This window comes from Erythrolamprus reginae, chromosome 1 (assembly GCF_031021105.1).
Source record: "Erythrolamprus reginae isolate rEryReg1 chromosome 1, rEryReg1.hap1, whole genome shotgun sequence".
NCBI lineage: Eukaryota > Metazoa > Chordata > Lepidosauria > Squamata > Dipsadidae > Erythrolamprus > Erythrolamprus reginae.
The window spans coordinates 119,869,897-119,893,646 of record NC_091950.1 but is presented as its reverse complement, the minus strand read 5'-3'; the positions used below and the strand labels follow the sequence as shown (position 1 = coordinate 119,893,646).

Sequence of the window (23,750 nt, the reverse complement as noted above, 5' to 3'; positions counted from 1 at the left end):
AGTCATTTTCCACCTTTATATCCATCTTCTGTACTTAAAAGTGCTGTTTACTATATACAGCAAACAATTTTGGAACAAATTGTTTTAGAAAGGGGAGTTTACCAGAAAAATTAGTATCTGGATTACAGTTATATACAACTATTTTACTGAAGGAGAACATCTAAAAATATGTAATTGGGCCATTGGTAGAAAGTCAACTACAAAGGATCCATCTCTGAATTAAATGGCAGGTTTTTGAGGAAGTATATTTTCTATGGAGTTATTAGGATGAGTTTCCCTTAAGGCTTTAGATGTGTCTTTCATTATTTGCTGGCTCTGCAGGATAGTGTACATTTTTTTTTCCTATAGGAAAATTTCCTATTATATCTATCTATCTATCTACCTACCTACCTACCATCTATCTATCTATCTATCTATCTATCTATCTATCTATCTATCTATCTATCTATCTACCTGCCTATCATCTGTCTGTCTGTCTGCAGAGAGGGGCGGCATACAAATCTAAATAATAAAATAAATAAATAAATATCTACCTACCTACCTATCATCTGTCTGTCTGTCTGTCTGTCTGTCTGTCTATCTATCTATCTATCTATCTAGCTAGCTAGCTAGCTATCTAGCTAGCTATTTATCGGATTTCTATGCTGCCCCTCTACGAAGACTTGCTTAAGATCTATATTTGCTTAAATTTTCCTCTTATTTGTTTTTTTCAGTGTTTGATTGTTGGAGGTGGTCCCTGTGGCTTGCGAACTGCCATAGAACTTGCCTTTCTTGGAGCCAAAGTCATCGTCATCGAAAAGCGAGACACTTTTTCAAGAAACAATGTACTTCACCTCTGGCCGTTTACGATTCATGATCTTCGAAGTCTGGGAGCTAAAAAATTTTATGGGAAGTTTTGTGCGGGATCGATTGATCACATTAGTAAGTCATAATTAAATCATTGTCTCTTTCTGAAAGGAAAATGGAGGCACATTATACCCATGGTGAATTTTTTTTTTTGTTTAGAAATATTAGCTGCAACTTAATACCAAGATGTAGATGTAGTGTGTTGAATAGTTAACGACACACAGATTTGCAGCCCTTCCTGCTATGACATTTATTATAACATATTAATATGCTGAAAGCAAGATCCACTGCAGAGAAAGTCTTTGCCAGATATTTTTTGGAAGAAGACAGAATATTGCAAGTCCTTCATAGTGTGTGTTCCCTATCAATATTTTCTAGTATGTTTTATCTAACCTGGATGATAAAGTATTCCGTCAGATTTTTATCAATATCAATTGACATAAATTATTTTTACATTTAGTATTTTACCGGTACGTACAGTTTTTCTCTAGGACTTGATGTATATATCAGAGTTCAAGTACAGCCTCCATTTACAATATGTAGTATTTATCATCAAATACAGGAATGGGATTCCAATTTATAGAGTTGCATCCTTTCTTAAACATTAAAAGAAAACCATAAGAAAACTTCCTAAACATCATCCAGAATTAAAATACATGGTAAATAATAATGAATGGTGCAGGAGCCGCAAGGGCACAATGGTTATTTACACTGCCTGCAATTTAGCAGTTCAAATCACACCAGGCTCAAGGTTGACTCAGCCTTCCATACTTCTGAGGTCGTAAAATGAGGTCGTAATATTGTTGGGGGCAATATGCTGATTCTGTAAACTGCTTAGAGAGGGCTGTAAAGCGGTATATAATAGCAATAGCATTTAGTGCTATTGCTGTAGTTCTGATCAAAAACCTCACAGGTAACATTTGTCTTTAATAGGCATTAGACAACTTCAGCTTATCCTCTTCAAGATTGCACTGCTACTGGGAGTTGAAATCCACGTTAACTTAGAATTTGTGAAAGTTTTGGAACCTCCTGAAGATCAGGAAAATCAAAGTAAGTTGTGCTTCTTTGAAAGGAAGAATTTCACAGCAAAAATAATTTTTAATATTAGAAAACAGGATACTATTTTTGGTGCAACTGATTACATCTGTAGATGTGTACAAAGAATTATTTATGGCTAGTCTGTGTTCAGAGCATAATATGTATTTTTGATTTGTATCTCTAGTGAAACACTGTAACTTGATCTACGAACAGATGAAACTTGTGTTGTGGGCAAAAATGTTTGCAGAGAAAGCCAAAGTTATTGGTGATACACAGAGGTGGGATTCAGCCAGTTATGACAGGTTTGGGTGAACCAGTAGTAGCGATCTGTAAGTGGGGTGGGCCCGCCCTGCCCACCTGCCTGGGTGCAATCCCATCCTATATTATTGTGTTTTTGATGTGTGGATGGCATGAACAAGCGAATTGCCATGTTGTTTGACACCAATGTATGTACAGATGGCACACGCTCACACATTTCTGGGGGTGGGAGAACAAGTTGTTACAGTATAGGAAGCCCAATTCTAATGATACATGATTCCTAAGTAAAAGAAGGTATGATAAAAGTAAAGTGAATGGAAGGACTGGATGGATAGCTCTCATCCTGCCTTCGAGGACAGCAGATAGAACCAGCCTCTCTGTCCCCATCTTTTCCAATGTCTCCCACCACCACCACCACCATTTCCCTTTGCTCCTAATGCTACTATCTTTGGCTTCAAAAGCAGCATGAGGGGAAGAAGAGAAGAAAGGTTTGGCTTAAGCTATGTGGAGTAGGAGAAGAGAGCAGTCCTTAGTACCTCAACCATATCTTCAAACAATGAAATCCTTTTGGATTTCTGTTGTTGAACTACTGTCCACCCACAGTTAAGGAAACAGTATGTGTTTGTTTTGATTTGAAACAAAATTAATTTTCCATTTTATGGAACTTGAATAAATTCCTGTTTTTGTGTATTTTATTTATTTTGACTAATGTTAAGTTTTATAGCAGATGTACCACATTCCTTCTCTCAAACGGAAGGATTGATTCTGAAAATCTTTTCCAAAAAAAGTTAAGGAAGGATTGAACAAAGAAATTAATTAAATTCTCAGGAATTAATTAACTAATTAATTAGCAACTAATAAAATTGTGATTCAGCATAAAAGTGGAATCTTCCTGCTTATAAATGTTACAACATGATACACTTTTGAGTAGAATAAATATGTTAGACTTATAGAAACTCCCTCTAGATTCATGCTGATATTTGTGTATATTTTCTTCGTGTATTGCTTGATTATTGTTTGACACGTTATGGTGTCCATCCCATTTTTAAGATTATCTTAACTGTAAGATAATTTGCAATAAATATATACAGTTTTTCACAAATTATAAATATAGTATGCATTTCTTTTATAAGACACACAATTTTTCTGTATTTTCTGTAATGGATATTTTTAATAAAATGATTTTTTTTTAAAAATAACTAGAAGAAAGTAGTGAAGTTTTTCCAAACTTTTCTTAACATGATTTGCATTATAGATGTTATTGACATACACTTGCTAACTAACCTCTTGATTTCAGAAATAGGTTGGAGAGCTGAATTTCTCCCAATGGATCATCCCTTATCAGAATTTGAATTTGATGTCATAATTGGAGCCGATGGCCGAAGAAATAGTTTGGAAGGTATGTTACAAATAGAATCAAAATTCAACTGAACAAATATCTGAAATGGAAATAAAGAGCCTGCTCATTAATTTTTTTTTATGAAAAGCAATAAAGTAGATCAGAGTTTTAAAAATTATTACACTTTTATCTTTTAAAAATATAGGTGGCTATTAGCAAAAGAAAAAGATATGCACTTTTTAAACTGCAAACTCTAATGCAGAACTTTTCATTGTTCCAGTAAGGGCATGCTGTGCTGTTTGGCTCACAATTGTGCATAGGTACAAAATGAAATGCCCAATACTTGCTATGTATTTAATGAACAATTACTTTAGGAGAGAAAGATCCTGTTGTGCTAGCTGTTAAATATTTTAAAAGGAATTTAATAATAATAAGTATCACAGGTCTAGCTCAGCTTTTGCCAGTGAGACATTAGTTAAATAGTCCATGCTATGTCATATGACTGAACATCTTTATGCCTATTCCTATTTTTTAATTAGATGCACATTTAATTATTTGGAGCTACTGGACTTTATGTTAGAACTTTTGAACTTAATATCACTACATAGTGTTGTACCTACCCAATTCTAGGGAAAAAACAATCAGTACATCTGATGAACATGATGAATTCTGAGGTTGGGAGGTACCAGAGGAATGTGGTAGAATAGTCACAATAGGTAACACCAAGAAACTTTTAGCAAAACAAGTCAACTCTTTACGAGATTTGTAAATAAATGTTTGCACTGGATATGAGATATGTAGAACTGTCCAGTAGAAAAACAAAAAGAGTGAATTTTAAGAATCTGATGCAGGAAATTATATAGTTAGAGGAGGTGTGGTTCAATTAAAAGAGGACATAATAGAGAAATGCTAGGAGAAAAGAACAAATGTTTGAAAGTTTTCTTGCTCCAAATTAATTTACAATCTTTGTGATTATATCCATTTGAGTTCTTGGGTAAATGCCAACATTTTTCATGGAAAAACTGCATTAATCAACTCTTGTTATTTTTCCTTGTAAGGTTTTAAAAGGAAAGAATTTCGTGGAAAGCTAGCTATCGCCATTACTGCCAACTTTATAAACAAAAATACCACTGCAGAAGCCAAAGTGGAGGAGATTAGTGGTGTTGCTTTCATTTTTAATCAAAAATTCTTCCAAGATTTGAAAGAAGAAACAGGTGGGTATTCTTTTAAACATGGCAGAATACAGCAAACTGGCAACCAAAATTGAATAGCAGAGGTATAAAATCAGTGATGGCACTTAAATTCATTTTCTTTAAGATTTTGTTGTTTATTGATTTACACAAAATCTATAATACCAAGCTTCACTCATTATGCTATGGATTATGAACATAGCAATAAGTATAAAGTAAGTCACAGTTATTCCTAAAGCGCTACTCATTTCAATAAAAATACCAACATGTTTTATGACTTTCTACAATAGAATCTTCTCAGCTCTTACTTTTTCATATTTTTGGTGCAAAGGTTTTTCAACACTTTCCATGCATACAAAGAGAAATTGAATTCTCTGAAACATGCTCTGTGTTGACAAATTTAATGTGACATAATTTTTAACTAGGATAGGATTTTAGACTATGAACACACATGGTTTAATGTGTTCATTATAAAATCGTGTTGTTACAATTTAATTAAATATATTGTTGAGACTGTTATACAGTATGAATGTATTTGAATTCAAAACTTCGGAGGTTAAAAATATTTTTTTTCAAATTTGTTGAATGTTAAAGTAGTAAACAATTGAGAAATATACACTGTTTTACTACAGGAGTTTTCATCCAAAAACATGTTTTGTTTTTCTGTAGGAATTGACCTGGAAAATATTGTTTATTATAAAGATAGCACACACTACTTTGTGATGACTGCAAAGAAACAGAGCCTTCTGGAGAAGGGTGTCATTATTAATGTAGGTATCCAATGTATATTTTTTCTCTGTATAATGGATCTCTGACCCTGAACAGAAACTTAAAAGCCAGATTCTCTTTTTTTTAATCACTACTATCCAGATTATTTGGAACAGATTATTTCCAGAATTCCCAGCCAAATGCCATTTTATTCCCAAAGTACTGGGTGGAAATTCTAAGTCACAACACATCTGAAGAACTACAACTTGACAAAAGCTGAACTGCATTTTCAAATTGAAATATAACAGGAAATTGTGATGAAGTGTTCAAGAACATTTAAATGAAATTGACTGTTCAAGGAAGATGAAGAGGGATAAGGCATAAGACTCATCACAGCATTAATAAGCTAGGGCATGTCCTGAGTTAAAATTGTTATATGTCAGTTGAGCTATATTATAAATTCATAGAATTCATATTTGTGTTACATTAAAAATAATTGAGGATTATGGGAGTTGAACCCCAAAATGTTCTGGAAAGTCATTAGGAAGAGTGGTGTACTGTACGTCTTTGGCAACTGAGTTTTATTTATAAAAATAAAACAAGAAAAGTAAGATCCTGCACCTAGGCAGGAAAAATCAAATACATAGCTACAGTATATAATAGTCAATAGCTACTTGAGTATGAACCAGCAGTTGGGGTGCAACTGCCAAAAAAGCCAATGCAGTCCTAGGCTGCATCAACAGAGTGATAGCCGCTCCAAGTATATATAATATATATATATAATAATAATAAGTATTATTATATATATACAGTGTTCCCTCAATTTTCGCGAGGGATGGTTCCGAGGCCACCCGCGAAAGTCGAATTTCCGCGAAGTAGAGACGCGGAGGTAAATACACCATTTTTTGCTAAGGACAGTATCACAAGCCTTCCCTTAAGACTTTAAACCCCTAAATTACCTTTTCCCATTCCCTTAACAACCATTTACTCACCATTATTACTGGTACTCACCATTGAATAAAACACTTAGTGATCCTGATATTTATAAACACAATTATTTATTAACAATAATTTTTTTGTTATTTATTTGCCAAAATTATTAGTTTGGCGATGACATATGATCATTGGGCGGGAAAAACCGTGGTATAGAAAAAAACCCGCGAAGTATTTTTTAATTAATATTTTTTGAAAAACTGTGATATAGGCTATTCGCGAAGTTCGAACCCGTGAAAATTGAGGGAACACTGTACAGTGGTACCTCAAGATACGAACCCCTCATCTTACGAACAACTCGTGATACGAACCTGGGGTTCAGAAAAAATTTGCCTCTTCTTACGAACTTTTTTCGCGTTACGAACGCCAAACCCGAAGTTCCGGGTTCGGCATTCGGGAGGCTGCTGGAAAGCCGCCCGGCTGTTTTAAAAGGTGACCGCCGGGCTGGGGGGCTTCCCAGCAACTCCCCGAACCCCGAACCCGGAAGTTCGGCAAAAGTTTGGGGTTCGGGAGGTTGCTGGGAAGCCCCCCAGCCCAGCTGTCACCTTTTAAAACAGCCGGGCGGCTTTCCAGCAGCCTCTCGAAGCCGAACGCCAAACCCGAACTTCCGGGTTTGGCATTCAGGAGGCCGCCAAGAAGCCCCCCAGCTGTTTCAAAAGGTGACAGCCGGGCGGCAGGGCTTCTCAGCGAAAGTTCGGGTTTGGGAGGCCGCTTTGAGTTTTTGGCTGGGGGGGAGGCAGGAGGTCCCGCCTGACACCCCCCACCCCTCTCCCCCAGCCACAAACCCAAAGGTCCCCACCACACCATCCTCTGCAGGAGACTTAGCCTCCCGATCCTCCCCGCCCCTCACCCGTGGCCTCCCGAGCGCTCTTCTGCCGGCCACAGGCGAGGGACGGGGGCGAGGGGTGCCTCCTGCGGCGGAGACATTTGGGGTTTTGGCTGGGGGAAAGGCAGGAGGTCCGGCACTTCGCCTGCCCTCCCAGCCAAAAGGCAAAGCCGTGCAGCTCCACAGCCACCGAAGGAGGCTTAACCCCTCCCCTCTGTCCCACCCATTGCTTGTGGTCGGCAGAAGAGCGGGGGCAGGCAGGAAGCAGTTCTTCTAGCTGTGCGGCTTTGCCTTTTGGCTGGGAGCCAGGTGAAGCACTGGACCGCCTGCCTTTCCCCCAGCCACATTCGCCTTCCTCCACTGCCAGCGGCATCCAGCTCCTCCTCTTCTCGCTTCTTTACAAGATGACAGCTGGGCGGCAGCACGGAGGCTGGAGGCGGCGCCTGCTGCTTGCTCTCCTGGGAGGCCCCGCAAAGATCACCTTCCGGAGCTTCCCAGCCAGGTCCCTTCCACAGGGCGGTGGCTGTGGCTCCCCCCAGTTCTCCCACGGACCTCTTCCACGCACCCCCGCCGCCCCCAGCCTCCGCACCGCCGCCCGGCTGTCATTTTGTAAAGAAGCGAGAAGAGGAGGAGCTGGATGCCGCTGGCGGTGGAGGAAGGTGAATGCAGGCGGTCCAGCGCTTCACCTGCCTCCCAGCCAAAAGGCAAAGCCGCGCAGCTAGAAGAACTGCCTCCTGCCTGCCCCTGCGGGGTTAAGCCTCCTTCGGCGGCTGTGGAGCTGCACAGCTTTGCCTTTTGGCTGGGAGGGCAGGTGAAGCGCTGGACCTCCTGCCTTTCCCCCAGCCAAACCCCCAAATGTCTCTGCCGCAGGAGGCACCCCTCGCCCCCCGCCCCTCGCCCGTGGCCGGCAGAAGAGCGCTCTTGCCCGGCGGGAGACAAAGCACTGGCGGGGGAGTTGTCAGGACAGCCCCCACCCCAGCGCTTTGTTTCCCATCGGGCAAAAGCGCTCGGGAGGCCACGGGTGAGGGGCGGGGAGGATCGGGAGGCTAAGTCTCTCTGGCCACTTAGCTCCTCTGCCGAAAGAAAAGCATGGAGGCTGCCTCTCTCCTCCTCCCGTATCCCGCCCCCCTCCCAGCCTCCGGGCCGCCGCTCGGCTGTCATTTTGTAGAGAAGCAAGAAGCGGAGGAAGATCTGGATGCTGGTGATGGCGGAGGAAGGCGAATGCCGCCTGGAGGCTGGGAGGGGCGGGATACGGGAGGAGGAGAGAGGCAGCCTCCATGCTTTTCTTTCGGCGGAAGAGCTAAGTGGCCAGAGAAAGTGATCAATGTAAAAGCGCCGCTGGGCTGGGAACGTCTTTGGCCACTTAGCTCCTCCGCCGAAAGAAAAGCATGGAGGCTGCCTCTCTCCTCCTCCCGTATCCCGCCCCCTCCCAGCCTCCAGGCCGCCGCTCGGCTGTCATTTTGTAGAGAAGCGAGAAGAGGAGGAGGGGCTGGATGCTGGTGGTGGCGGAGGAAGGCGAATGCGGCCCGGAGCCTCCCGAACCCCGAACTTTTGCCGAACTTCCGGGTTCGGGGTTCGGGAGGCTGCTGGGAAACCCCCCAGCCCGGCTGTCAGCTTTTAAAACAGCTGGGGGGCTTCCCAGCAGCCTCCCAACGTCGAACCCGGAAGTTCGGGTTTTGCGTTCGGCGTTCGGGAGGTCGCTGAGAAGCCCCCGGGCTGTTTTAAAAGGTGACAGCCGGGCGGCAGCGGTTTTTTGCGGGGTTTTTTTTGTTGTTGTATGGATTAATTGACTTTACATTGTTTCCTATGGGAAACAATGTTTCGTCTTACGAACCTTTCGTGTTACGAACCTCCCCCTGGAACCAATTAGGTTCGTATCTTGAGGTTCCACTGTATAATAATAATAATAGCATCAAGATTTTGACAAGTGATAGTACCATTCTGTACTGAACTAGTGAAGCCACACTTGGAATATTACATCCAGTTCTGGTTGTCACAATACAAAAGAGATGCCAAGACCCTAGAAAGAATACAAAGAAGAATAGTAAAGATGAGAAGGTATCTGGAGCCTAACCATATGATGAATAGTTAAGGGAACTATGTACTGTATGTCTAGTCCATTGAAGAGAAGGTTAAGTTGTGACACAATAGCTATTTTCCAATACTTAATGGGGCTATCACAGAACAGAGGGGTTCAACCTATTTGTTTTATTTTATTTATTTATGTTGTCAAGTCCGTATTTGTAATATACATAGATATAACATTGTTTATATACATAAATAAGAGGGAATAATTGGACAGGGACGGTGGGCATGCTGGTGTGCTTATGGTGTGCTCTTACTGTCCTCCAAAGTACCTGAGCGCAGGACAAGCAGTAATAGGTGGAAGATCATTAAAGAGAGGTGCATGATCCCTTCCAACCAGAGGTGAAATCCATCATGTTGTGGACAACTGGTAGTGAAAATGTTGAGTAATTTCATGAACCAGAAAATTCCAACTCTGGCTGGCCCCAGAGTGGGATGGGAAGGGAGATTTTGTGATATCCTTCCCCCAGGAATGGGGCAGGAATGGAGATTTTGCAGTATCTTTCCACTGCCATGCCCACCAAGCCACACTACACCATGCCCACCAAGCCACGCCCACAGAACTGGTAGTAAAAAATTGGATTTTGCCACTGCTTCCAACCCTTTTATTCTATATTCTACATACTGTCTGAATTCACACTTTAAAAAAAAATCTGTTTTTTTAAATATCTTTTTTTTTTAGTTAGGTACAGATATATTTGATTTAGATGCCTTCAATGGTCTAGAGCAGGGGTCCCCAATCTCTCAGCCATGACCCGGTACCATTCAGGACCAGGTTGTACAAGCGGTTGGTGCACGTGTGTGCATGCAAAACTCCACTTGTATGAGCTGCAGTATTTGCGTATGAGTATATGCAGGTGCACACTCACCCAGAGCCATCTGCTCTTCTCCTTATTGTCAGTCCACAATGGCAGAAAGATTGGAGACCACTGGTCTAGAGCAAATTAAATTTCTAGCATCCAGTATCCATATAACTTCACCCTGTATTGTTATAGCTTGCCCACAAGCTTGTCCATATATTTGAATTTGGTGTGAATGACTAGTATGTGTGTTATTGAATTGTTTTTTAAGTTTTAATTAGGATTTTAGATATTGCTCATTTTTTTCCTTGACTTCTTTTTATTGCTATTGCTATTGTTATTGCAATTTTATACTGTTGTGAGCCGCCCTGAGTCCTTGGGGATTGGGTGGCATAGAAGTCAAATTGAATGAATGAATGAATTGAATGAATTGAATGTAATTATTTGTTTTTTCTTGCATCCATTGGATTGTCCAAGAATTCTAACAATAGACATCTGTGGTTTCATTTAGGATTTTATTGATACTGAACTGCTACTCTGTGGGGAAAACGTAGACCAAGACAATCTATTGTCCTATGCAAGAGAAGCTGCCGACTTTGCGACTGATTATCAATTGCCTGCCTTAGATTTTGCAATTAATCACTATGGACAACCAGATGTGGCCATGTTTGATTTTACTTCTATGTATGCTTCTGAAAATGCTGCATTAATACGTGAGAGGCATCGGCATCAACTGTTGGTTGCTCTTGTTGGAGACAGTTTAGTGGAGGTAGGATGAAATACACATTTGTTCAAGATAGCTTTTAAAAGTGATTTGCTTTGTAATATCAGTTTTATGAACCAACATCTAGTAAATATTGCAATTATGAATGCTATACTATTCTCTAGCTAAAATGGTAGGAACTTTAGAAGCATTCACAATCTGTACCAAGAGGTTTTTTTAAATTACTATTATTGTAGTCTGATACTCCAGCTTTTATTTGTGTTTGGTTTCCCCCCACTTTCTCTTTTTTGTGTAAACTGCTTATCTACCTATATCCTCTGCTTTCTTCTCGTAATATAGCGGCTGGATGGTATCTAGATTGCAATAAAGAATTTGATTTATTTTTTCAATTTAAATTATATTAGATGTTACCTAAAATTATGTTTCACAGCCATTCTGGCCAATGGGTACTGGTTGTGCAAGAGGATTCCTAGCTGCGTTTGACACAGCATGGATGGTGAAAAGCTGGGCACAAGGAAAGTTCCATCTTGATATCCTAGCAGAAAGGTAAGTCTATATGTGCTTGTCTTTATACCAGAAAAGTGAGTAAATACAATTTTTCCACAGAGCGTAAATTGATCCCAAAATGGGGATGAAGATCTGTGGCCATCCATATATCAAGTATTCCTTACTATTGGCCTTGGACACTTAGTGTCTACAGCAGAGGTCCTCAAACATGGCCGCTTGAAGACTTGTGGACTTCAACTTCCAGAATTCTCCAGCCAGCAAAGCTGGCTGGAGAATTCTGGGAGTTGAAGTCCACAAATCTTCAAGTGGCCAAGTTTGGGGACCCCTGGTCTACAGTGTATTTGTAGCATCTAGGTGACCTAGTTCTATCATACTTGATAATGCTTCTGTCATCTTATTCTTGTTCTTATTTTGTTATCAATTTGTTTCTAATTTGCTTCACTGCAATCTTTGCCCAATTACAAGGAGTAAAGGAGAGATGTTGAGAGGTGGTTGTTTTGGGGGGTTTTTGTGGTTGTTTTTTTTTTGTAGATGTTATGTATGGTAATGATGAAGTCAAGTGTCTGGATTTGGAAAAAGGTCATATAAGGGCTGAGAAAGCATGTTTGTGGAAAGCAAAAAACAGCGCAGGCTGTAAATGGAAACCTGACCCACTAATAATGGCTGTGAAAGCTATACCTACTGCTGTTTTGTGGCTAAAGGAGGAGTTGTTTCTTGGGCGAAAGGAAAATTAAAGCCAGATGATTTGGGATGATGTAATCTTACTTCATTGTAGTTATTCTTCTGCCTTAGGAAGGCCTATATTTTTCTGTCTGAGCCGCTGTCATCTTAAGCATTTTTCATACTTAGGCAAATCTAAATTCATTGTCTAAGTAAAGATAGTTGCATATTAGGTAAGGACAAAAACTGCTTACCTCTTAAAATAAAACAGGCACATTTCTATTCCTGTCTTTCAGGGAAAGTATCTATAGACTCTTACCTCAGACAACCCCTGAAAATATCAATAAAAATTTTGACCAATACAGTATTGACCCTGCCACACGATATCCAAATTTGAACTCAAGTTGTGTTCGACCTCATCAGGTAAGCCAAGATATAAACAATAATTCAAAGCACTACTAGGAAAGTTAGGGCTCCTAAGGTTAGGTTTTAGAGTTAGGGGTTTATTTTAGAATGTTTCTGCTCTTTGGTTGCCACAAAGAGAGTACTGTAGTTGCATAGCTGACCTATAAAATATGAAAACAAACTCAGATGATCATGAAGAAAATGCAAACTTGCCTGTTTTGCATTCATGTCTTGATAGATTTATTTCTCCTAGATGTTTATCTGTAATAATAATAATAATAATAATAATAATAATAATAATAATAATTATTATTATTATTATTATTATTATTATTATTATTATTATTATTTATTGGATTTGTATGCCGCCCCTCTCCGTAGACTCGGGGCGGCTAACAACAATGGTAAAACAACATGTAACAATCCAATAATAAAAACAACTAAAAACCCTTATTATAAAACCAAACATACACACAAAACATATCATGCATAACTTGTAATGGCCTAGGGGGAAGGAATATCTCAACTCCCCCATGCCTGGCGGTATAAGTGAGTCTTGAGTAGTTTACGAAAGACAGGGAGGGTGGGGGAAGTTCTAATCTCCGGGGGGAGTTGGTTCCAGAGGGCCCGGGCCGCCACAGAGAAGGCTCTTCCCCTGGGGCCCGCCAAACGACATTGTTTAGTCGACAGGACCTGGAGAAGGCCAACTCTGTGGGACCTTATCGGTCGCTGGGATTCGTGCGGTAGCAGGTGGTTCCGGAGGTAATCTGGTCCAATGCCATGTAGGGCTTTAAAGGTCTGTAAGTTACCACAAAGGTGTTTTATTGAATTTTAATATTTGTTAAATGCTTGCAATCTTGGAATAGGGTAGAATAAAAATAATAATGCATATAAATGCAATAAATAAACACACACACACACACATACTGGGATTAAATAGACATTTCATATCCATTGTCAGTTTAGATAATTGAATGATAAATCAGATTTGAGCAGTGAAGATTCTGAACTCAATTGATGATTATCTTCCCTTAGGTGAAACATCTATATATTACAACTGAACTGCAGTCCTGCCCACTAGAAAGAGCAAATACCATTAGAAGATCAATCGGCCTTTCAAAACATGGTATGAGAAGTTTCATTAGTGTTCTTTTTTTACACCATATCCTGGGAGAGTTTGCAAGTTGTAAAGATTGTACCAGTATTCTTTTTAAAAAGAGAAAATTATTCTTTCAGAATATGACATCAGGCCCAACAAACTTTTAACCTGGTGTCAGAAACAGACCGAAGGATACAAGAACGTTAACATCACAGATCTCACCAGTTCATGGAAAAGTGGCCTTGCCTTATGTGCAGTTATACATCGCTTCAAACCTGACCTTATGTAAGTTTTTATACGTGTATGTAATAGAATAGAATAGAATAGAATAGAATTTTTATTGGCCAAGTGTGATTGGACACACAAGGAATGCTCTCTACGTACATAAAATAAAATATACATTTGTCAAGAATCATGTGGTACGACACTTAATGATTGTCATAGGGGTCAAATAAGCAATGAAGAAGCAATATTAATAAAAATCTTAGGATATAAGCAACAAGTTACAGTCATACAGTCAACATGGGAGGAAATGGGTGAAAGGAATGATGAGAAAAACTAGTAGAATAGAAGTGCAGATTTAGTAGAAAGTCTGACAGTGTTGAGGGAATTATTTGTTTAGTAGAGTGATGGCGTTCGGGAAAAAACTGTTCTTGTGTCTAGTTGTCTTGGTGTGCAGTGCTCTGTAGCGACGTTTTGAGGGTAGGAGTTGAAACAATTTGTGTCCAGGATGTGAGGGGTCAGTAAATATTTTACCCGCCCTCTTGCTAATTGCCAAATTCCTTTTAAAGAGAGCATTTTACTGAGGCAGTCTTCATTGATGCTGTCTTGAGGGCTACTGAACTCTATGACAATCGTTAAGTGTTGCACTTTATGATTCTTGACAAATATATATTTTATTTTATGTACACTGAGAGCATATACACCAAGGACAAATTCCTTGTGTGCCCAATCACACTTGGCCAATAAAGAATTCTATTCTATTCTATTCTATTCTATTAAAATAGAGACACGAATAAGACCAATCCAAGGAAAGATTGCTTCCCTTTTTAACATCTATTTTACAATTGTCTGCATCTTTTTGTTCAGATTCTGCCCCACAGTGTTTTAGGCTCCATACTAAAAAAATACAAAGTTTACAGATTCAAAGAACTCCTCAAGTTTCAATCATACTGTTTTTTGCTTGTGTTATAGAAGTTGATATCTTCTATGTTTGTATTTCTTTCTGAATTCATACCATTTGTTATTCTACCATGTTTTCTTTTAAATACTCTGTGCTGAGTAATATTCACATGCAAATGCGGGGAGAGATTATTCAGACTTAAGGAGTGCCATCTGTATTGTTATAATGTCTGGAAAAAAATACAAAAAACGCCCATGACAAAAGAGCAATGATAGCAAAGAAAACAAAGCCTGAAGACAGCCAAAAGGAAGAAAGGAGCATCAATTGTCCTTTCCAAAACCTAGGCATAGAGCCAGGCCCTTAGGGTATTTTGAAATGCCAATAGTGTGTGTGTGTGTGTTTGTTTGTTTGTGTGTGTGTGTTAATGTATCTGTGGAAGGATATTATGTCAATCATTTGGGGAATAAATGTTTTACTCCTATCCCAGTTCCCCAAGAATTCTGGAGATGATAATGGTTAGATATTTAACCTGTCTTTCACATGTTTTGGACAACATATTAACAGTTAACATATCTAATGCTCCCACTTCCTGGTATGAATACTCACTACATTAAATTTTTATCAAGGACACCAAAACAGATCCCCCACCCCCACACACAATGTTTTAGAAAAGCTTTGAAAACAAAAAGATTTAGTATAGGGAAAAACATTTTCTAAAGTATTGGAAGAGGTGAGCAACAAGAAAATAAATCCAGTTGCCACGACTCAGTTTTCAGACGTACTCTAAGACATGTTTCTGTACTTATATGACTTTTCTTCCTAATTCTAAAGTGACTTTGATGCCCTGAATGAAGAAGACGCAGTCGAAAACAACCAGCTAGCATTTGATATTGCTGAATGTGAATTTGGAATTCCTCCTGTCACAACTGGGAAAAAATTGGTGTCTGCTGGAGAGCCTGATAAACTCAGTATGGTCATGTATCTCTCAAAATTCTATGAGCTATTTAGGGGGGCACCTCTGAGAACAGTGGGTAAGTTAGCTCTCTTCTTTACGCTCAGCGAAAGTCAGGTTTTTGTTACCTTACATTCAGGTTTGGCCTTAAACCCGAGCCCAAGGTTTCTTGCAATTGTAACTGCTTTGAAATATTGAATTATATTTAACTATGTCAACCAGGTTTTATAACAAAATGGGGAAAATGGACAGATTTATTCCTGTGTGGTTTTGGAAAGCCAGAAAATACTGTTGCCGTTACTTATTTTGGTTAATTGATCATATAGGTTTCATGAAAGTTACTGTTTCTGCACTTGGTTTGTGTATTTGTCTCAGTTTTATTAGATTTTTTTCAAATTCTGAACCTTGACTCCTAGATATATTGTTTTCCAAGTTTTATGATATGGATCAGTAATACTTAGAAATCTACATAACTCAGTATACTTTTGCACCTTTCACATAATCATAGGCAAAATGGAAAAGAGTAGAATATGGAAAAGAGGTGGGCTGCGAAAGGACAAATTTTGGATCTGATTTACATTAAAATTTGTGCAGCAGAAGAACTTTTAGGCATCCACAAATATATTTTATTTAAAGTACTCATTACAATCTGCTGATCATAGCTGGTTTACTCATGCTTTGCTCAATGTGTTATAATTTTTGTGTCAGCATTTGGCAGTATTTGAGTGGTTGAAGGCTTTAAATCTACCTCCCAACTTTCGGGACGATCACAGAAAGACATCTAATGATACTGTGACTTCATTGGAAGGAACAAAGCCAAATTTTATGTCCCTTCCATGTAGTGGTTAAGGTTAGAAATAGAAGTGGTATGCCTCTAAGAGTCAAATCACTTCCATCTCCACCCTTAAAACTTCCTAAAATCCAAGCAGTGGCCCAAGGTCCCATTTCTTGGATCTCCCACATTTGTTAGAGGAACTGTTTATAGAGGTTATAAAAATGTTCAACTTTTTACAACTTCAAGTTTCTGGGGTTGTTATGTTGGGAAAAATGGAACTGGGAAAAAGAGACAAACCACTTCTACTTTGAATTTTTTTTTCTTTTTCTTAAGGGCTACTGAAATTCAGTAGTTTTGTTATCAATTTTGGCAGTGAAGTTTAGGGTGTTTGAGTGGGAAGTGAATGTAACTTGAGAGATGTCCATGTCTATTCTAAGTTCAGAGTACAAGACTGTACTATTTAGTTTGAAGTTTTACTATTTGGTTTTACTATTTAACACTGTTACTTTTTTCAGCATTTCAATTTTTTTAATGAAAGACTTTCTGAAGTTAGTAATGAATTATAGATATAATTTACAGAAAAAATACTTGAAAGTATACATGACTTGCTTTACATAATTTCCAAATTAATACAGGGTGCCTTAATTTACTTTATTTCTTTATGTTTGAACAGGTACCATAGTAAAGCAAAATGGAGAAAGAATTGATCCTTGTTCAACAAAATCATCCAAATTCGGCTGTAATAATTACATAAACTTGACGTTTCCGAGGAAAAGAATACCAAAAGTAAAATTATATATCTTTTTTCTCCCCTCCCCCCATCCTTTAGATAAAGGAATAAATGTATGCATAGTACAAAATAAACAGCAAGATTATAAATTTACAAATACTGTGTAACTCATAATGGCACTCATATTATTTAGATTCACACTGTGAACAGAATATGGGTTTCTCTATCATGCAAAGTTTGTACATTTCCCCGGGGCTATTTGGTTGCCATTTGAGGTCAGTATGAAATTGCCCTTTGATCTCCAAAGGCCAAATTATTCTTAAGACTACTGAAATTTTTCTCCAGTAAATCTGCTCTCCCATTTACAGATGCCAAATTGACCTAATATTAAAGGAAACTACTTTACAGTTTTCAAAAGAGAAACTATTTGCCACCAGTATTCTCTGTTGATTTCTGAAAGAGAAATCCACCCCCTCCCCCTTGATGCTTCATTGGAACAGCTATGGTATAACTTGAAAGCAGCAGGAAAATAAAATAAATTGTGTGAGTTCGCCGGTGTCACTAATAATGAAAGAAAAAGTATTACTTACCACTAGTAATTTTATATTTAGTACAAGAAATACTTGGCTCCAGACCTGGAAGAAAGTTCAGCTTTCTACAGAGATACAACTCTAGAACATTAACCTGTATTAAAAATTAAATTAAAAAATTGAATTAAATTTAAATTAAATTTAGAAAATTAAATTACATCCTATGTATGGAAATTTAATGTTTGATCTTTGAGATAAAGCCTATCATATCGGGGGGAAGGGGACCATTGCATAATACTATCGTACTTGTGTTCAAATATAAGCTTAAACTTTCCAAAATCTTAATGATGATATTGCTGTAGCTTAGATCATTCATCTGTCAATTTCCATTATATAGTACTGCTTGCTTGCTTGCTTGCTTGCTTGCTTGCTTGCTTGCTTGCTTGCTTGCTTGCTTGCTTGCTTGCTTGCTTGCTTGCTTGCTTGCTTGCTTGCTTGCTTGCTTGCTTGCTTGCTTGATTGATTGATTGATTGATTGATTGATTGATTGATTGATTGATTGATTTGACTTCTATGCCGCCCAATCCCGAAGGACTTGATGAAGGGTATGTTGGATAAAATTGCCATATAACTAGTTACTCTTGTGATGAGTGGAATTTATACCATCACAAATTAGCTGCATTGATTTGAATAGTCAGCTAACAATGGCTCACTCCAGTATGTGAGAAAGTTTCACACATGTAATGTAACTCACCCCCTACATTTCATCCTTACATCTGCTTACATGTCCCTAGAATACCTCCAGAGACATTAGCATGCATGCATCATTTTATAGAGATTGCTTGATCAAGAAAGAAAATATACAAAAATATTTTGTCAACAACTTCAATAACTAGCAACAAAAAACAATGAGTGCTTTTAAAGCTGTATCAACTCTGCCTTCTGAAGGCCAATGAATAAAGTTTAACAGAGCCTTCAAAATACAAAATGTAAGCTTCTTCTTATGCCAGCCATTATATAAATAATACCATCAAATCATGTGAACATTAAGCTATCTACCAGTAGTCAGATGCCCTTTTTAGGAAACAGACTTTCTTTATTCTGCCTTGCAAACAGAAGTGATATGTTTATTCAATTGAAACCCAATTATCCAATTTGGCAGAAATAGTACAAAAATGCTCAAACTTGAAAAACACATTTACAATAGATTCCTCTGCTAAGATGTTCATGTAGTGTATTTCATGCTGTTGCTTACTGCTAAATTTTGTAGTCTCGCAAATCAACATAAATAAGACATCTTAATTTTTTTCCAAAAGTGTTACTCTATGCCAGCTTTCCTGCTGTAGGCTACACAAACAAATGCCTTGTTATTAAATGTACAACTGAGCAGTGAATATGAAAATCTAAAAAAACTCATGCTCAGAAACTTAGTTTTAAAAGATCTATGGATTAAATATATAAATCTGTAACAGGAACTGTATTTGTAGTGCTGTCCCATAGGTGGTTCTCCTACTTACTTCCCTGTTTCACAGGGAATGGAGATCACAGAAATAGCTTGGCATGGAGAGAATAAAAACAATTTCTGGTTTCTATTAGTAGGAATTTCTGTTATAGCCTCTTCCAAGAGTAGAAGGGTAATTCTGATTCATGTGATCATTAGTAATGATTTTTATCTAGACAGACAATAGTCTGATTCAAAATAAAAACTTTGAAAACTTTTAAGATAGTTTTTAGAATTATACAACTGTCGGTGTTTTGGAAAGGAAACCTAAGAGTGGTTTTGTCCATTATTTAGAAGACTACACAGCTATAAAATAATTCTAAAAGAAATATACTTATCTAAAATCATGTGGCTTGCAAGGTCAGCCAGAGAGTGTTGAATTTTATCAGTAATGCCACTCACACTTTCATGAAATATTGTTCAACTGACAATGTTGAAATATTCCCAGGATACTTTCCACCTCTTCTAGAGGTAGAAAGCTATATAAATTAATTCATATCACTGATAACCTCTGTCCAGTGAATGGGTTTAACTTTTTTTTTTTACTACTGGTTCTGTGGCCGTGGCTTGGTGGGCCTGGGAGGGGAGGGATACTGCAAACTCTTCATTCCCTCCTGATCAGCTGGGACTCAGGAGCCATAGAAAAGATGGGAGCAGGGCCAGTCAGAGGTGGTATTTACTGGTTCTCTAAATTACTCAAAATTCCCGTTACCAGTTCTCCAGAACCTGCTGAAACCCACCTCTGTGTCACCAGAACAACTGGTGATTTATCCAGGACCTGAATTAGGCAGCAGTATACACAACCTCATGAGCTTTGTCATTAAAAAATATGTAATGCTGGGATCTTTAGGCCCGAAATAATGCACAAGAACCTTGAATCAGGGGAACTGGATTATCTCCTGGCAGGTTTCTAAGCTACTACTATGACATTGGACTTGTGTGATTCCTGAAGTATTGCGAGATGTCAGATAACTACAGCAAATTGTTTTGTATGTTTAATCTAAAATTCAAATGCATTGATATGTGTGTGCTGCTTTTGCATCAAAAATAGAATTTAAGTAAGGATAATACGAAACTTCATCTTTTGCTTTCGTTATTGCCTTGAAATCAATTAATTCAATAATAATTAATTAATTAATTAATAATTTATTAGACTTGTATGCTGCCCCTCTCCGAAGATTCAAGTAATTCAAATAGTCTTCTCATGTATTTTTTGGTGTTTTAGCTGTTAATGAGAAAAGTGCTCATGCTGATACAGTAAACAGAAGAATGGCAGAAGTCAAAGTGGTCGTTTTCTAACAGTCATATGTGTTTTTCACATAAAAATCAGATTGTTCATTCATTCATTAATTAATTTGATTTTTATGCCGCCCTTCTCCTTAGACTCAGGGCGGCTTACAACATATTAGCAATAGCACTTTTTAACAGAGCCAGTATATTGCCCCCACAATCTGGGTCCTCATTTTACCCACCTCGGAAGGATGGAAGGCTGAGTCAACCTTGAGGCAGTGATGAGATTTGAACCACTGACCTACAGATCTACAGTCAGTTTTAGTGGCCTGAAATACTGCACTCTACCTGATGCGCCACCTCGGCTCTAGATTATACAAATTCCACAGTTTAGGAATAGAATGGATTTGTAGTTTGGACTATAGATAACAAAATTTTCTGAGAATAGGTTGGTGTTTGTAGAAAGAGAAACTAACTGTATAACATATTAAAATTGTCCTAAAATTAGTCCTCCAGTCAATTATTTATAGAAAGATGCATAATAAAACTGAATTGTACCTGGTGCGTGATTTAATTATACTCTTTGACCTTTCTCCTTTTATAACTAATTTGATTTTTTTAATGCACAGCATGTTCACTTGCCCTTTTATTAAATAGATAACCTTTTGATACATTTACAGTTGTGAATGTTTTCTTAACTTGATTTCATTGCTTTCAGGTTGAAGAAAATGAAACCAGTAAAAGGCGACGTAAAAGTCTCATTAGTTTTGTTGAAGAGGTTGGTTTAATTACTTTAATTTAATTACTAAATATGCTTTTATTGTGTAACAAAATTTGTCTCCCGCTACAAAAAGTAGATATTAAAGAATTCACATCCAGCTTTTTAGCTGATTAAAGTTGACCATAACAAATCAGGGGATGGGTAGCATTATTTTATTTATTTATTAAGAGATTTAAACTGTCCCATAGTTGAAGGTATAAATAACTGCAATTTTGTTAATCTGTTCAATGTCTGCAAAAAGAAAAATAATATTGTTTTGGAACCTGCTTTGAACAAGCAGAACTTCACTTTAGCCTCCTTCAAGTAATACTAGATTCTTTGAATATGTGGTTGGAAAATATGTGCCATTGTCAGTGGAAGCCAAATTTTTCTGAAGACTTGTTGTGTGACAAGTGTCAAATATTAAGGATAGAATTGACTTGACTGTTTCTTAAGGGCCTTTCTGTGGCTTTAGATACCATCATACTTCTGGCTCATTTGAGAGATTTGGGAATAGGTGGCATGGCTTTGTAATGGTTCCATTCCCATCTCTCAGATTTCAAAAGATTTTGGTTGAACCCAGTCCTTTTACAAGAGGTATAAAAAATCTACAGGTTTATTCAGTTCCCACTAATATTTGATATCATCTTGAAACACTGGATATCTGCAGTTGGATTTATCAATGTGCTTTTGACATTCAATTCTATGTCTCTATAAACTTTTAAAGAAATTGTATGACTCCACTGAATAGCCTTGCAGACTGTAATGAGACAGATAAGCGATAATTTGTTGCAAGTGAAACAGAAGATGCTAATTAAAAAAGGCAATAATTCCAAAGAAGCATAGAAATGTATCATTTAAACAAGATTGCACTCTCCTTGAAAGATATATAGATAGTTTGAGAGTATTTCTGGGCTTGGATCTATCTCTTGTTTCCGAGAACAGATTGAAGAAATGGCCGGGAGCACATTTTATCAATTATAGAATTTGTACCCATTGGAAGAGAATTATTTTAATATTAATGATATATGTTCTAGGAACTTCCAGGCTGTACACAGGTCTACCTTTGTGTCTATGAACATTTTATTTGGAACAAAACAAGGCAGTCAGGCTGGTCTCAGAAGGACCATGAGCAGTCCATATTTAGCCTATTGTAAAGTATAGTAGTGGGTGCCCATTTATTTGTGCACAAAATACAGTTAAAACCCTACACAGCTCAGGTCCCAGCTATTTGAGAGAAGACCAGTTTCTGTATGAACCTTTATTACTACTGAGACATGAAATTCTCTACCTGTTACTCATTTGTGGTTTCCTCCCACTTTTATCTGATTGTTCCTTAGGAAGCATCATTCCCCGTCCCTTCATCCATTCTCACATTCCATTCTCACATTCCATTGCACCCACTTTCTGCTTTATTTATTATCATGCTTGATCCCCAAACTCAAAGCTTGCATTACTTTTGTGTTGTGTAACAGATGCATTGTTCTATGTGGGTGACAGAACGCTTTTCAAATTCACAAATGTAACAAAGAAAGAACAATTTGGTCTAGTAGTTAAGGGGCCAGGCTAGAACCCAGGAGACTCTGAGTTCTAGTCCCACCTTAGGCGTGAAAGCCATCTGGGTGATTTGGGCCCAGTCACTTTCTCTCAACCCACAGAGCGGTTGTTGCGGGGAAAATAGGTAGAGGAACGAGGAATAAGTATGCTTGTTACCTTGAGTTATTTATTTAAAAAATGTAACCTTTTAATGTAGATTTTTAAAATCTACATCAAAAATTTACATAAATGGCAGTCCTTAATGTTATGGAATAAATACATAAACTTTTTTTCACTCTGCTTGCTTATAGTCTTCAAATCATTTCAATCAAGAAAGAAATTCTAGTAATCGATCAAGGGATTTGAAAGGAACTATAAATCGAAACAAAGTGAAATCAATGGCAACGCAGCTCTTAGCCAAGTTCGAAGAAAATGCGCCCAGTGTTTCATTAAAGAGACAGGTGAGTGAATAAAAAAATAAATAAAGATGATAAGAAGGCAGAGCAATTGCAGGACTAGCGGTAGACAATCTTGGTTAGTTGAGAAATGAGGATAAGACTATACTGGCAATGTTATCCAAAAACAGATGGAGATGATGTAGAGATGCTGAATTCTTCCTGCCTCTCTTCTAAGACATAAATATTATCTAAGATTTATATCTTATCTAAGACATAAATCTTGTAGGATGAGGAATTCTGTCATGTGTTAACAAAATCTGGACTCTTGATACCCTGTTTAAGCTTACAGCAGAAGTTCCATGTTTGATTGTGCAAAACTCTGCTGCCGCCTACATGTTCTGGATCTCTTCTTGTGACCTTGGCTTGTTTTTAGATCTTCTGTGTATATCTTCTGCTTCATAGAGTAAATGAATCTATTACATTCTCAGACTTCAGGCTTCAGTCAGGTCCTCCATTCTGGAGGGAAAATACTAACTGCTAATTGGCTAGACTGTCTGGCCGCTCCCTATAAAAGGGCTGCTGGGTTGTAAATAGTTGCCAAATAAAGAGTTGATGTTTTGAAGCCACTTCTGTCTGCCTCTTCCATTCACCCTATCTACCAGAATCTACTGTCTTAATTAGTTTAATCAGCTTTGATTTGACTAGTTACTAGACTTTCCTTTGGCCTTGTTACTGCT

The 23,750-nt window shown here is 38.1% G+C and overlaps 1 protein-coding gene across 7 annotated transcripts in view; it reads left to right on the top strand.

Annotated features, from left to right (window-relative positions):
* The window catches only part of MICAL2 (microtubule associated monooxygenase, calponin and LIM domain containing 2), a 155,085-nt gene that overhangs the window by 47,911 nt on the left and 83,424 nt on the right, over positions 1-23,750 (top strand). For 6 of the 7 annotated variants that reach the window (XM_070762985.1, XM_070762975.1, XM_070762967.1 and 3 more), the window contains exons 3-16: positions 714-921; positions 1,780-1,896; positions 3,440-3,541; positions 4,540-4,695; positions 5,341-5,441; positions 10,595-10,852; positions 11,238-11,353; positions 12,271-12,397; positions 13,415-13,505; positions 13,616-13,763; positions 15,433-15,632; positions 17,002-17,114; positions 21,038-21,097; positions 22,927-23,076. In XM_070762985.1, the coding sequence (XP_070619086.1) occupies positions 714-921; positions 1,780-1,896; positions 3,440-3,541; positions 4,540-4,695; positions 5,341-5,441; positions 10,595-10,852; positions 11,238-11,353; positions 12,271-12,397; positions 13,415-13,505; positions 13,616-13,763; positions 15,433-15,632; positions 17,002-17,114; positions 21,038-21,097; positions 22,927-23,076 (1,947 nt within the window). The remainder of the gene's footprint in view (positions 1-713; positions 922-1,779; positions 1,897-3,439; positions 3,542-4,539; positions 4,696-5,340; positions 5,442-10,594; positions 10,853-11,237; positions 11,354-12,270; positions 12,398-13,414; positions 13,506-13,615; positions 13,764-15,432; positions 15,633-17,001; positions 17,115-21,037; positions 21,098-22,926; positions 23,077-23,750) is intronic. The other variant, XM_070762994.1, reaches the window with a different exon arrangement.